General features: G+C 44.8%; 1 protein-coding gene across 5 annotated transcripts in view; it reads right to left on the bottom strand.

Moving 5' to 3' along the window:
• LOC126530699 (coronin-2B-like) overlaps positions 1–14,143 on the bottom strand; it is a 257,873-nt gene that overhangs the window by 26,743 nt on the left and 216,987 nt on the right. For all 5 annotated transcript variants that reach the window (XM_050177966.3, XM_050177965.3, XM_055070740.1 and 2 more), the window contains 2 exons: positions 8,556–8,765; positions 3,310–3,423 (listed from right to left, as the gene is read on the bottom strand). In XM_050177966.3, coding sequence (XP_050033923.1) covers positions 3,310–3,423; positions 8,556–8,765 — 324 coding nt within the window. The remainder of the gene's footprint in view (positions 1–3,309; positions 3,424–8,555; positions 8,766–14,143) is intronic.

Genomic DNA, 14,143 nt, shown 5'->3' with positions numbered 1-14,143 from the left:
CACAATTGCTTCCCGAAGATATCACGGTGGGCAGCATAGCGCCTTTAGATGTGCAAGACCCTCGGGCCCTTACTATCGATGCCCCGCAGTCTTCTGGAAGCCCTGACACCAGCACTTCATTTGTTGCCCGTTTAGATGCAGTGATTGCCCCAGACCTTTCGGCTGCTCAGTATGATGACTTTCGTTGCTTGCTAGCTGCTTAAAGCGATGTTTTTGCCCCATCTGAGCCAGACAAAAGTTGTGAATCATTGCATTGACACTGGGAATGCCAGTCCCATCCATAGGTGTGCTTACCGAGTGTCTGCGGCTGAATGCCGCGTAATCCAAACAGAAGTCGAGAAAATGCTTACCAAGAACATCAAACCATTTACGAGTCCTTGGGCATCCTCTGTGGTGCTTGTCAGAAAAGAAAGACAACACCTGGTGGTTCTGCGTCGACTATCGACGTCTAAAAAAGATTTCTAAGGACGTGTACCCTTCGCCGCGAATTGATGACACCCTCAACTATCTGTATGGCGCACAGTACTTTTCTTCTACAGACCTTCGGTCCGGCTACTGGTGACTTGCTGTTGATGAAAAAGACAAGGAGAAGACTGCCTTTATAACACACCATAGGCTCTACCAGTTCAAAGCAATGCCATTTGGCTTGTGCAATGCAACAGCAACATTCAAACGAATGATGCACGCCCTATTTCGCAGTTTCAAGTGGTCTACTTGCCTGTGCTATCTCTATGACATCGTCATTTTCTCGTCTACGTTCTCCAGTCATCTAGATAGACTCTCGCCCTATTCTGCACGTCCTTCACAGTGCATGTCTTGAATTTAACTTTGCCAAATGCCGCTTCAGCCGCCGACAGATCACTGTACTTAGCCATCTTGTCTATGCTACAGGTATACGGCCCGACCTTGCCACAGTTATGGTCATTGCTAACTTTCTGACACTCCGTTCTATCAGGATGTCCGTTCCTTTTCTGGCCTTTGCTCTTATTTTTGGCGGTTTGTGAAAGATGTTGCAGAAATAGCACAGCCCCTAACCTGCTTTCTTAAGAGAGATGTGACGTTTTCCTGGGGTCCTGAACAAGCATGCACCTTCTCCTAGCTACTGAACGACTAACATCACCACCAGTGTTGGCTCACTTCAACGAATCTGTGGCTACGGAAATCCATAGCGACACACCACGGCATTGGTGCAGCTGCTATGGTCAGGACTGTCAGGACTGGTCAGCTCAGGACGCCAGCATGGTCAGGACTGTGTTATTGCTTATGCCAGCCACCTTCTTTCGTCTGCTGAGCGATACTATTCAATCACAGAGAGAGAGAGTGTCTCGCTCTTGTTTGAGCCCTTGCCAAATTTTGCCCTTACCTCTATGGCCGACCTTTTACTGTCATTACTGATCACCATGTTCTCTGCTGGTTGTGTTCTCAAAGATGCCACTGGTTGCTTTTGTCATTGGGCACTGTGACTTCAAGGACACTCATATACAGTCGTTTACAAATCTATCCACTTGCATCAGGATGCCGAGTGCCTCTCCAGGTGCCCCGTAGACCCACGAGACACTGCTCTGAGTGACTCCAGCCTTTGTGTTCTTTCTATCTCTCAACTCTTCAACGTCGCTGCCGAACAATGCCTGATGCAATATAATCGAAAATTTGTACTCCCACGCTCCTGATCCTTCTCTTTGCCTTTTTGTACTCCAAAATGACGTTTACTCCCCGACGGTCCTGACCTCTTACTTGTCATCCCGGCTCACATCTATCTCACTGTCCTGGTGCAGCTGCACAATGCACCAATGGCAGGTCACCTCGGCGTGTCACGTACATACGACTGCGCACGCTGCCTTTTCTGTTGGCCTGGGATGTCCCGCTCAGTGCACCATTATGTGGGGTCATGTGACCTTTGCCAGCGCCGGAAAAGGTCGACACTGCAGGCCATCTTCAGCATCTAGACATTCCATACTAGCCATTTCACAGCATCGGCCTCAATTTACTTGGTCCGTTTCCTTTGTCCGCCTCTGTAAACAAGTGGGTTGCTGTTGCCACAGACTGCGCGACGTGGTTTGCCATTACGCATGCACTTCCTACTAGCTGCACCACTGACGTTGCTGCATAATGTCATACTTCAGCACAGGGCTCCTTGGCAACTGCTAACTGACCAGGGCAGACAGACCCTATCGAGGGTGATCGATGACATTCTAAAATCCTACACGAAACAACATAAGTTGACTATGGCCTACCATCCACATACGAATAGCTTGACAGAACGCCTGAACCGAACACTTATCGGCATGTTGGCCATGTATGTGTCTGATGACCACCAAGATTGGGAGACTGCGTTACCCTTTGTGCCATTCGCGTACAACACTTCCAAAAGACTGCTGGTTATTTGCCGTTTTTTTATCTTATATGGTCACAATTCTACTCATGGACACCCTGGCGCCTTCTTCTGGGTGCCTAAGCACTGAATATGCTCAAGAGACTATAGCCTGTGCTGACCACGCACGCCAAGTTGCTCGTACTTGATCCCCAGTCCACCAGCAGTCTCGCCACAACAGCCACCACGTGGCCGCCCACTTCGCCCCTGGATTGCTCGTGCTCCTGTGGTCCCCAGCATTACGTGTCGGACTATCTGAAGAACTGCTTTTCCAGTACACCGGTCCATATCGCATGTGCCGCCAAGTCACTGATGTCACTTCTGCAATCTCTCCACTGCTGCCTTCGTCATCATCTGCTCATCCCCACAAGGACATTTTGCACATTGTCCGTCTCAAGCCCTATTGTGCCCCAGACACCCCTTAATACATTGTGTGCTAGTTCTTTCATGTAGCTTTGTTCACCTGCACCGAGTCGGTGCTTGCGCCACCAGCGGGTAGTGTTATGAGCCAGTTGTCCTGTGGCTATAGAAGAACATGCTGAAGTGTAGAGTGGACAAGAGGACGACAAAGTGAGGTCTGTCGTCCGCCATCTTTGTTGTTGCTGCCCCACTTTTAGTCTCCTTGTATATAGTGGAAATAAACCCCATTTTCTGTAGATCTCTGCGTAACAATATAATTATTATAGCAAAAGCAAGAACAGAACCCACTGTATGACCTACTTTTTCTGCTTAACAGCCATTCAGACAATACCCTTCTCTATTTTTTGTCTATCTCACCTTGACCATAATAACTGATCTTGTCACACAGATCACGTAAGGAATGCCCTAAAACACATGCCCTGCGTTTTAAATGTGGAAATTATCTCTAGTTATTGTGATATTTGGGTGTAGCCATGACATGGGGGACAGTGTCCAAAGTAAAGCATTAATACAAGTACCTTCATTGAAATCAATATCGGGTTCCTGTTCTTTCCACTCAGCCACTCTGCTGCGGTTAGGGCTGGTGTCGGTGCTGCTGTGTCTGGGAAGAGGTCATCTTGGAACTGTTCCGACTGGAAAAAGGAAAGAGAAGCTGTGAGCATCCCATCTGTCAAGTCAAGAAATGAAATGACCACGTCTTATTCAACAGCAACCTCTTGAACAAGCCGGATATTTTGAACATGGCGCTAGACTTGGCGACAAACTAAGGTACAAGCACCGCACACAAAAACGCACCACACCTGTCCTCGGTGCATCCGTGCTTCAAAACATTGTCCCCAAGAAATGCTGACCCTGAAATATGTTAGCGATCTCCATGATGTCATGAAAATGGGTGAATGTTGGCTGGTGCCTCTGTGGAAGTTCTCCGAGTCCGACAGAGATGTGTGTACTGCTGCATTATAAGGTTGTCACCGACTATAGAGCAACTGCCTTGCTTATGTAGACAGTTTCGTGCACACCATGGCACAGCAATGAGCCTGAAGCCCCAGCAGAATTCCAGTCATGTGTTCTTGCCTTCAACTATCAGACTAATTATTGCTGCACAACAAATCTGTGATGACAGGTTATCGGGATATTATGTGAAATCATAGTGCCATTTGAAGCTGTAAAGGCGAAGTTCTAGCAAATCTATGTACTTAAATTATCAGTCCCATGTAGAATGAACAGCTGTAGTGGTAGTGTGTGTGTAGACAGGATACTCAGTGACGACGTAAGCAATAATCAAAACGTATTATTGAGCATTCATGGCTTGCAAACGACGCCACAGAATGTGAAGAATAAGCAAGGAGACATCAAGACGATCACAATTAAGGCACCTTGTGATCGTCTTGATGTCTTCTTGCTTGTCCTTCGTGTTCTCTGGCAAAGTTTGTAAGCTAAGAATTTGATAGAAGCTCCACCCACAAAGACTGCACTGTACCAGCCCTCTTTGTCTCTGTGACAAGTTCTCTTTGAGTTGGACAGGGGAGTATACGCCACCGATTTCTCAGGTTGTCACTGACTATCATCATCAGCAGCAGCCTATTTATGTCCACTGCAGTACGAAAGCCTCTCCCAGTGAGCTTGAATTACCATCGTCTTTTGCCAGCCGACACTATCTTATGCCTGCAAATTTTCTAATTTCATCATGTCAATTTATCTGCCATCCTCGACCATCCTCTTGGTAGCCATTCTGCAACTTCAGTAGACTACCGGTCATCTACCTTATACATTGCATGTCCCACCCAACTGCACATTTTCCTTTTCCTGCCAACTAGAACATAGCTACCACCGTTTGCTCTCTAATCCGCACCGCTGTCTTCCCATCTCCTAACGTACACCCAGCCTTTTTCATTCCATCACTCGTTGTGCAGTCCTTAACTTATTCTCAAGCTTCGTCGTTAACGGCGTGCCTCATAATCAGATCGTGGTTCTGGTGCATAAAACCCCAGAATATAATTTTTTTTGCAGAATTAACTGCATCTTTATGAAATATGACATCTGCTCTCATGTTTCCAGTGATTGCAAGGCTTACCATAAGCATGTGATGAACGTGCCAGCAGAGCATTGTAAGCCTCTGATTTTGTGCAACATTCATTGCGAAACAGCAGCATAAGAAATGTGTAATTTTGTTTACTGTTGTTTAGAAGTGTCCCCTCACGTACAGCCATCGAGTTTCATACAATCACTAGAGGGAACTGTGGCACTAGTGCCTACGGGAGCTGTACGCAGGACGGTTCAGCCAGCAACGGCAATGATAGTCGTGCATGGATTTGCCTGTAATCTTCGTCCTTCTGGCTTTAAATGGCTTCGTGACTTTGTAAAGTGATCATTTTTAAAAAAGAAATGTGTTGTAGACAAGTTCATAGACATTGTAAAAATTGTCCGACGGCAGGATTCAAAGACAGGACCTCAAGCACAGAAGCCCGATAGTGAAACCATTGTGCCAAGGACGCATGGACAAGCGGAACCACAGCAATCAGCAGCAATTATGTGTGCCTGCAGAGTCTTATTACCTTTCGCATTATAAAAAAGCAAAAATTGCTTTGAAATTTAGTTCAACTTAGGCCCAGATAAAGCGTAATAAATGAAGCCATAAGAGTGTCTGAAGCCCTAAACACGAAGATCAGACAAATCTATGTACTGCCCATCATTCCCATGGTGGCTGAAGGATTGCAGCGCCAGAGTTCCTCTAGTGATTATTGTAAGAAACTCTACACATGCAGCAATGAGCATAGTACTATACTGGATGCTTTCAACGCTCTGCTGACATGCTCATGAAGCACTGGCAAGACCTGTTGCACTACAATGACAGCAAGGGTGGATTGGTGTTTATAGCTGCATTAGAGAAAACAAGTCGTCGCTGAAGAAGGCATTGCAGATAGCAGTTCGTTAGCGGCAAGCTGTGGGCTTTTTCATTGGTTTTGGCTTACGGAGTGGTACTCACTCCCTCTCCTGCGCACCAAACTATATTTGCCATGAGAACAGACAATCGTCAAAACATAGTAATGGATATAATGATATAAGTTCGCCCCCCCCCCCCCTTGAACTATAAGGTTTTACGCTTAGTAACAGAACGGGTGGGTGCCAAGAGAAGAAAAATGTCAAGGACAGCAGGTTAGGTTAGGTGATGTGATGAACTGAGAAATTTGCAGGCATCGGGTGGAGCCCACTGATGTAGTACAGGGGTGATTGGAGATCAGTGGGCGGGGCTTTCACCTTGCACTGTACATGGCTGCTGCTGAAGACTAATTTATGGAAATAAGCTTTGCCTTTGACTTTGCCTACTTTGCCTAATAAACTTTGCCTTTTGAAGCCTTACTTTCAAAAATAACTGGCAGATGTTTGATGCAAAAATATGTGCATTTGAATGATTGTTCGATTTTGATGTTCCAGAATGACTCATGGGCTGCGAGAGATATCATAGTGGAGAGATACGGATTTTTGTTAACCACCTGGCGTTCTCTAAAACGAAAGCAAAGCTCAGTATGTGAGCCCTTTTGCATTTTGCCTCATCAGACCCATGACTTCTTTCTTGCTCAGTATCAGAGTGCCATATAGCCACCACAACGGGCGCATCCACATTGTGTTTTTGAGAGGTGAGGACTAGCAAGTGAAAGAGTGTTGCGATCACAAGTCGGTGCCTTGTAAGTTACAGCTTGCAGATTGACAGACTAGTACAACTCTTATGGGCCCGACTAGAAGACAAGCATTATCTTATTGGCTTTGATCTGCTGGGCTGCAAATTTCGGTAGGAGGTCAGGGCTACTCAGGGGTGGGAGGCAGCTAGGACATTGTAACAACCTCAACTTGCTTTTTCTTGAATATTTCTGCAAGGCTTGTGAGAAGATTAGTTGATATTCTGTAATGATAGAGAAAGGAAGATGGCGCAGTGAGGACAGACACAGATGAGCAGTGACAAGCGTGTCTTATCGCTTTTTTGTTCATTCTTGTCCACAGCATGTTACGTTTACTGGAAAAGATGTCCCATGCCGAGGATGCCCTAACTCTCTCTCGCTCAAGACGAACACCTGGACTGACTACAACAGGGAAGCGGTTGGCACTTGGAATTCATGAGTGGTCTCCCTCAATGTTGACCCGTCGTGGTTGCTTAGTGGCTTTGGCGTTATGCTGGTAAGCACAAGGTCGCGGGATCAAATCTTGGCTGCGGCGGCCGCATTTCGATGAGGCCAGAAAGCAAAAATGCCCGTGCATAGCGCATTGGGTGCACATTAAAGAACCACAGGCAGTCCAAATTAACCTGGAGTCCCCCATTACGGCATGCCTCATAATCATATTGTGGTTTTTGCACGTAAAACCCCAGAATTAAAAATAAAGGAAACAGAATTTTCCTTAATGTTGTTCAGGTTTGGCTATCTGCATTCAGCTTCGACACATTATGCAAGACATGGCTGACAGCTGCAACACCAGCAGTAATGACAATCTTAAAGTTCATGAAAGTAGTTTGTGACTGTTGGTACATAATGACAGAGTAATAGCACAAGAACGAGATGCGAAAGAGGCGAGACACACTGAACCTAATTTATAGATATCCATTTGATCAAAAATATCGGCTGGTCCGAAAGCAACACTATCAAACATGGTGTTTCAAAGCACTAGCTGTCGGTGGGGAAGACTATGAGAAACTAGCATGTGACACACACACACACCAGATGTTTTGCAGAGTGACTTTAGCAAAAGAGGAGCATGCCTGCAATCTTGGCCTAATGATTAGAGCACTTGGTTGCTGTGCTGGAAGGTTCGATGCCAGCATCAGTCACTAATTTTTTTGGAGCATTACAGGCAGACTTTACCCATTGTGGAGGTATCTAACAGAAAACTTCAGGAGTTTTGAGTGTACGCAAGCATGGCTGCGTGTACAAGTTTGTAAAAGGCATATAAACCTAACTTTGATAAATGAGAGTGTGCAAGGTCAACCGTGATGCACATGTGTGCAGCTGTTGAGACATCACAATCTAAGTAGGCTGTCGCACACTTAGAGCGTTAGCGGTGCAAGGTTATGGCTTAGATTGTTATGCTTAAACGATTGCTTATGGGAACACAGCAATAGTGTGCACATATTAAAGGACAGTCTTCTTGCTACTCATTGCGGCACATGCAGATGTGAGCCACAGTGTTGAGAAGCCGATGTAATATGCAAAAATAAAGACAGGAATTTAGACTAGGATGAATTACAGGTTGGGCAGATGATGCAGGCATATCGCCATCCGTCCAGTTATTGGGAAAGGAACTTGCACTCCTTAAGGCCAATTTTAGATAACTTTTATAGACATGGCTATGTGACACACTCACTTGCTGCGAAGTTATGCTTACACAATTCCTGTCCTGTCTCAAATATACACATTTGCTCACAGTTAGTGCTTGTTTGTCTCACCTCCCCTGTCCATGTTTTTGTGTTATTACTCCATCAAATTTAAAGAGTTGACATAGTACTTCTCCTTTTATTCATTTTTGTGCTTGTTTTGACCAACACGAAGCATGCCTTTGCAGATGTAGCAGCTGAGTCAAAGGAACTTCAAGCACGTCTATTGTTTGTATTTTCCGGTTTGCCAACACTCCGCTCACGTGACAATGACATTTCTGAAATTCTTCTTCATTGTCCCTTCAACCGAATGTGCAATTTGGTCTTCTTGAGACATCGCCAAAGCAAGGCATGACCACCGAGTGGTACCTTTCGGGGCAAAGCATGACCACCAAGTGGTACCTTTCGGGGCACGATCATGGAGATGGGCTCGCACAGCCCACGGGTGGCGTGCAGCTTGTAGAAGCGGAAGACCTCGCAGCTGCGTACGTCGAGGCCTCGCTTGGGCATGCAGCCCAGCCCTCGCTGAGGACAGCCAGTCAGGAACTGGTTCAAGTAGTGGCACCAGGGGGCCTCGTTCACCAGCTCATAGTAGCGGATGTTACCGTCACCCTGCGCGCATGCAACATGTAGCTACACTCAAGGGGCAGGTAGGACAACAGCGCAGACAGAATCCACAGTTTGAAAAGTGCAGCTGTGAAAAACACGAGCACACGAGAAATTAAAAGGAGAACGTAAATGCTGACTCCCTTACGCTAAGGGTTGTACAATTGCATAAGAGAAGGAAAGCACAAAAAAAAAACGAAACTATCTGTGCATGGTCCGGGAAAGGCAGGGCCAACCAATCAAGCAGGAACACACAACAGTCACAAAAGATATCGATGCAGGCATGACAATTTCTCCATGTCATTATCATATTCCTTGTATTACAGTGTGCCCTTCCTTCAATCCTTTTCACATAGGTGGGAAGAATAAGTGGCCACTCACTCATAATCACTCGCCAATATTTTTGTCCGCTATGTATTCACTCACACGTGTGCACTCACATGCCTACTCATGCTCAGCAACACTCACTTGCGTTCATACTCGCATCAAGTCCAACTTACCGGCACTCGCTCTTGTACATACTTGCAACCACTCACACTCATCAACTGCAGTCACTCACGTTGATACGCACGTCAACTCAAATTCATTGGCACTCACTCCTGTTCATGCTCGCATCAACTCACACCCTTGGTCACTCACTAAAGCTCTATCACACACCTTTTAAATCAATGTGAAGCGAGCATGAGTCAGTGTACTTGTGAGTATGGCGAGATATGACTTTCAAAATTAACATGGGAGCAATCAAGGAAAATATTGATCCTGAATTTAAAGTTAATGCGCCTGAAACTGTATGGAAGTCATTTATTCATAGCCTAACTGGCAGCTTTTGTGAGAAATAGCACTCATTTGACCTAGACCATCATGTTGTCGCAGGCAACAAAAACACCTGTGAAGTGAATTTCAAATAGCACGAGTTGACACAAAAATTCAAGATGAGGCATTAACATGCTAGCCCACCACGCTATGTCAAATCTTCATCTATGTACTTCGGCAAAAAAATAATAATAATAATAGTAAGACAAGAAACATGAAAAGACAATTACTTTTTCCACAAACAAGGAGATGCTTCCATCAGTATATATAACTGTGGCATTTAAATAATGTGTTTTTCACATTCATAACAAGCCACTCGGTATAATAACTGACTTGAAGAGTAATTATCTTCCCGAGATCTCTGACTCTGACGTGCGTAAGCTAAATAATTGAAGGCTGGCTACACATTTACTGATACGTCAAATGTTGACCATGAGATACACTTCGTTCTGTTGGAACTGTTGTGATCCAGATGATGCCAGCCTGTTGAATGTCCCACAAAGTGCCCCAGTGCTCCAGTTTATTGCCTTTTTGCCAGCCCCTCAGTGCTGGTGCCAAATATCTGACGTGCCGGTCGCTATACATTGCTCTCTGTCTGAATATAACTTCACTGTGCTCAAATCTGGGAGCACGCTTGCAATCGTGACAAGGCGCCAAGCTTGCCGTTCAACCTGCCTTTTTTTTATCCATGTATCCTACACCAACACACTCAGCTTTTTGTTGTTTTGATAGAATAACTGCTTGGAAACTCGAAAGAACGCTAGATGCGAACACTCGTGGCGAATGCTGCTGCTAGACAAGGAGCAGCAACAGACTCCTATGCAAAGTTTCGTCAGCAAAAAGCTTAACTGGTCTGCATTGCAAAATGCTTGTTAATTGAGCTGGTGCTCATACTTCTGTGCTTAAATGAGACGTGCAAGTCATGTTTGAGATGGCTTATATGAAAGCTTGGATGACAGCCAAGCCTTAGTGTGCCACCTCATTCTGCACAACAGCTGATTCCTGTCAGGGATAATGTTCTGCACATGATTGCCAAAAAAGTTGCCACGCACAATTGGTTCTGATAATAATGGTAACCCAACTTCCACGAAATTGCCAAAGTTCATATGCTTATCAAGGCATACCATTGTTAGGTAATAATCTACACAGTCATAAAATGCAGTCATTATGTAAAAAAGAAAAGCAGACTGCCGCACACTATGCACAAATTGCTAAGATGAGGCAAAGTCATCCTCTCAGCAGGTGGACATTAAGCAATGCACCTCCTTGAAGTTGTGGCTGAATTCTTGCTCTAGTATTGCTCTGCGGGGTGAACTAATCTGAAACAGCCGGTAAAACTCATGGCCATGCTCCAGATTGCCCAGTGGAACATAAATACTTTGTTGGATAAAAAAATAAACTGCTCTGGATTGGCCAGCAAAAATTCACTCTTGACCAAGCTAGATATATATTGAAAGTGCAAACCATGCAGAAACCTACCATCGAGCTGGACCAACAAACTGCATCCGCATACATGGCTTTAACTCTCATCAGTGGGGCCTTGACGCTATATTTTCACTCAGAAAACTCTGTCTCAGCATATCCTCCCATAACGAATTGACCGCGCTTTGAAATTCGAATCACCTTGATGAGCTAAACATTTTAAAAGATGTTTTCAAGCAAAGTTTGTATTGCCTCACTCGTTTCGGGGTCGGTGTTGGCCGTACGAAAAAAACCCAAGCCGCGAGAAAATAAAAATTGCTTGTCGTGCTGCGGATTCGAACCGCCGAATTCTGGGTTGCGAGACCACCACGCTAACCAATACAATGGAGTAAGGAAAGGGTGTGATCGCGTGTTCGCTCTCCTCGCACCCCCCATTTCCCGCCAGTTCAGACCCAGCAATCAGATGGGGAGGCCGCGTTTAGTTCATTCTGCCGAGGAGTCTGCTGCGCTGAAGGAACGGCAGCAGGAGCGGCCCGTGCGTTGTGCATTCGGCTGCATTCGGCTGCATTTGGCTGCATTCGGCAGTGTTTCATGAACACTGTCTGGAACTCGCTCGAGAAAGGGCTTGTCATCGACGTGCTGACCGCGCTGTGAGGGAGCGCGAAGCCGAGGTGTTATGACAACGAAGAGCCACGGATCCTGAGCTTTGCGTGCACCCCTATTCCTGGTAGGGGAGGGGGTTATCACTTTTTTCAGTCACTTGGTAGTACCTGGTGGTAGTCTAGCAACTCTTGACAATTATAGCCTTAGACATTGCAACCTACTACCTTAATTGCGTCATCCGCTGGCTGTTTTTTTACCAATAGCTTCCCCAAAGGTATCTCCATTAGTTAATTTGACATGCAACGTAAACAATGATTCAGTGAAATGAAACATGCCAAGTTGACAGTATCTACATATATTACAAAGTCTCAAATGACTTTCAGTGGTGTGAATTTCAGAGTAGTGCCGGCAAGTGCGACTGGCTGAGTTCAGCAACGACAACTGTCTTTCTATTGACAGCTAATAGTATTGGTACATATGCCTTTCATGTGTACTTCCTACAGTTTACTTCAAATTATCATGACCAACACTGAACTCCAAGGGAACTTGCTCTCGTTAACTTTGCCGGGCTAGTGAGTTCATGCTGAGGTAGACATACTAAATTTGTGCAAGCAGACACAACACAGCAACGAACATGCAATCATACTTGTCTGCACTACTTTGTTACTTTAGCTTCATGTGACTTTTTTTGGCTGGCATTTCATTAAACTTTCTATGCCTTGTGGATTTCATCAGCAAGTGCAGGTGCAGGCGCGAGTGCAGAAGACTTCGCTGACGATGACTGGCAAACTGGTTTCGTTGGTGTTATTGGTCAAAAAAGGGCCAGTCAAAATTGAGACTGTGCAGGAGGTCGCAACTACAACTAACTGTGCTTGTCAGTCATGTCAGCGTCACTGTTGTCGTAATGTGACAGGTACTTCAGCAATGCTGCCGATCTGCCAAAATGATTCAGCTAATCATCGGTACCAGCATCGTTCATGTCAATGTTAGTGTTGTGTGCACTTAGCGTGACCATGCTGTCAGCAAGTGAAACAGCTGCCCAGCGGACTTGACAACCACTGTGAATTATGATCACTATGAATTATGATTATGAATTATGAATTATGATCACTATGAATTATGATTATGAATTATGGTTTATTATTATGCTGGCAGCATGTCGTGGCATGGTAGCCAGTGTATTGCGCACAACGCACCAGAGGGATACAGTTTTTGACTACACAAGTGATAAATCAGTGGTGATTGGTGATAACTACGTATACTTGGGTGGACAATATCTGCCAGCGGGAAGATGCTGCAGCTCCCAATTAGAATAATCAATATTGGTTTGTTAGATCTCTCCATGCGAATGAGGAGCTGAGCTCGTCATGCATCTACTTGATGAAAATATTGAGTATGAGCCTAGCTCGTTAAAAAAGACTGCAAAACTGCTAATACAGTCTTGAAGTTGGCTCAACCTTCTTTTGTCGCTGCATGCTTCTCTCTGACACCGCATGGTGCAAGGAGCCTAGTTGCCAAAGGAAAAGTCTGTGAATGGATCTGATGTTGACTTCAAAAAGAATTTGGAAAATGCTTATGCATCGCCCTTAAGAGGAAGCTTTAGCTCGGGTGCTCCTATCTAAATACATGAAAAAGGAGAATTCGTTTTTCTTGGCAACCACAGCACCAAATTTGACGGGGTTTGTTGCATTTAAAAGAAAAACTTAAAATCTAGTGACTGTTGGTTTCGAATTTTCGATTTAGGTCGTCAATTTTTTATTAAAAATTGGCAAAAATCGCAAATTTTCAGAAAACGAAACTATCAAGTTTACAACTCTGTAACTCAGCAAGAATAGGTGATATCGCAATTCTGTGAATTGTACCTAATAGCACATCTAAAGCGGACAAATGTGACATCTTATATATGAATCTCAAAAAATTTATTAATATGTAATTACAACTTTTGCAGAACCCTCGTAAACAACGTAACAAACTCACGTAAGATGTAAAATGACATATAAAATTTGTCCGCTTTGAATGATCTAATGGATGCCGTTTACAGAACCGCGATATCTGTTCTTGATGCAGAGCTATTAGTTTGTAAACTTCGTGCTTCTATTTTTTTCAGACTTCTGAATTTTTGTAAATCTCTTTAAGAAAATTCAAGCCCTAAATCAAAATTCCGCTTCCAGAAGTCACTAGAATTTAACTCTCTCTCTCAAAAGCAACAAATTTCATTAAAATCGGTCAGGGGTTATCTCAGAAAAACGTTTTTGCGTTTTTACATGTATTTGAATAGGCCGCGTCGGAGTTGGGCCCGAGCTAAAGTTTCCTCTTAAGAGTGGGATGAGAAAGCATTTGAAGATGCCTGGATTCTTCTCACACTTTCCGGCAACTGCAGTTTATGTAACCATAATGTTTACCGGGAAACACTGGTGGCAAACGCTGTGCACGAAGGCGAGCTTCCTGGTTTTTTTGATGGTGTACAAGGAACCGAGGGGGCCATGCCGCTTCTGCTAAGGCAGACCTCAAATGGCAGCTGGAAAACGCTCTCGTCTTAAAAGGGG

This window comes from Dermacentor andersoni, chromosome 5, assembly GCF_023375885.2.
Source record: "Dermacentor andersoni chromosome 5, qqDerAnde1_hic_scaffold, whole genome shotgun sequence".
NCBI classification, from domain to species: Eukaryota; Metazoa; Arthropoda; class Arachnida; order Ixodida; family Ixodidae; genus Dermacentor; species Dermacentor andersoni.
The sequence above is the reverse complement of the archived record's forward strand: the minus strand, read 5'-3'. Positions and strand labels throughout refer to the sequence as shown.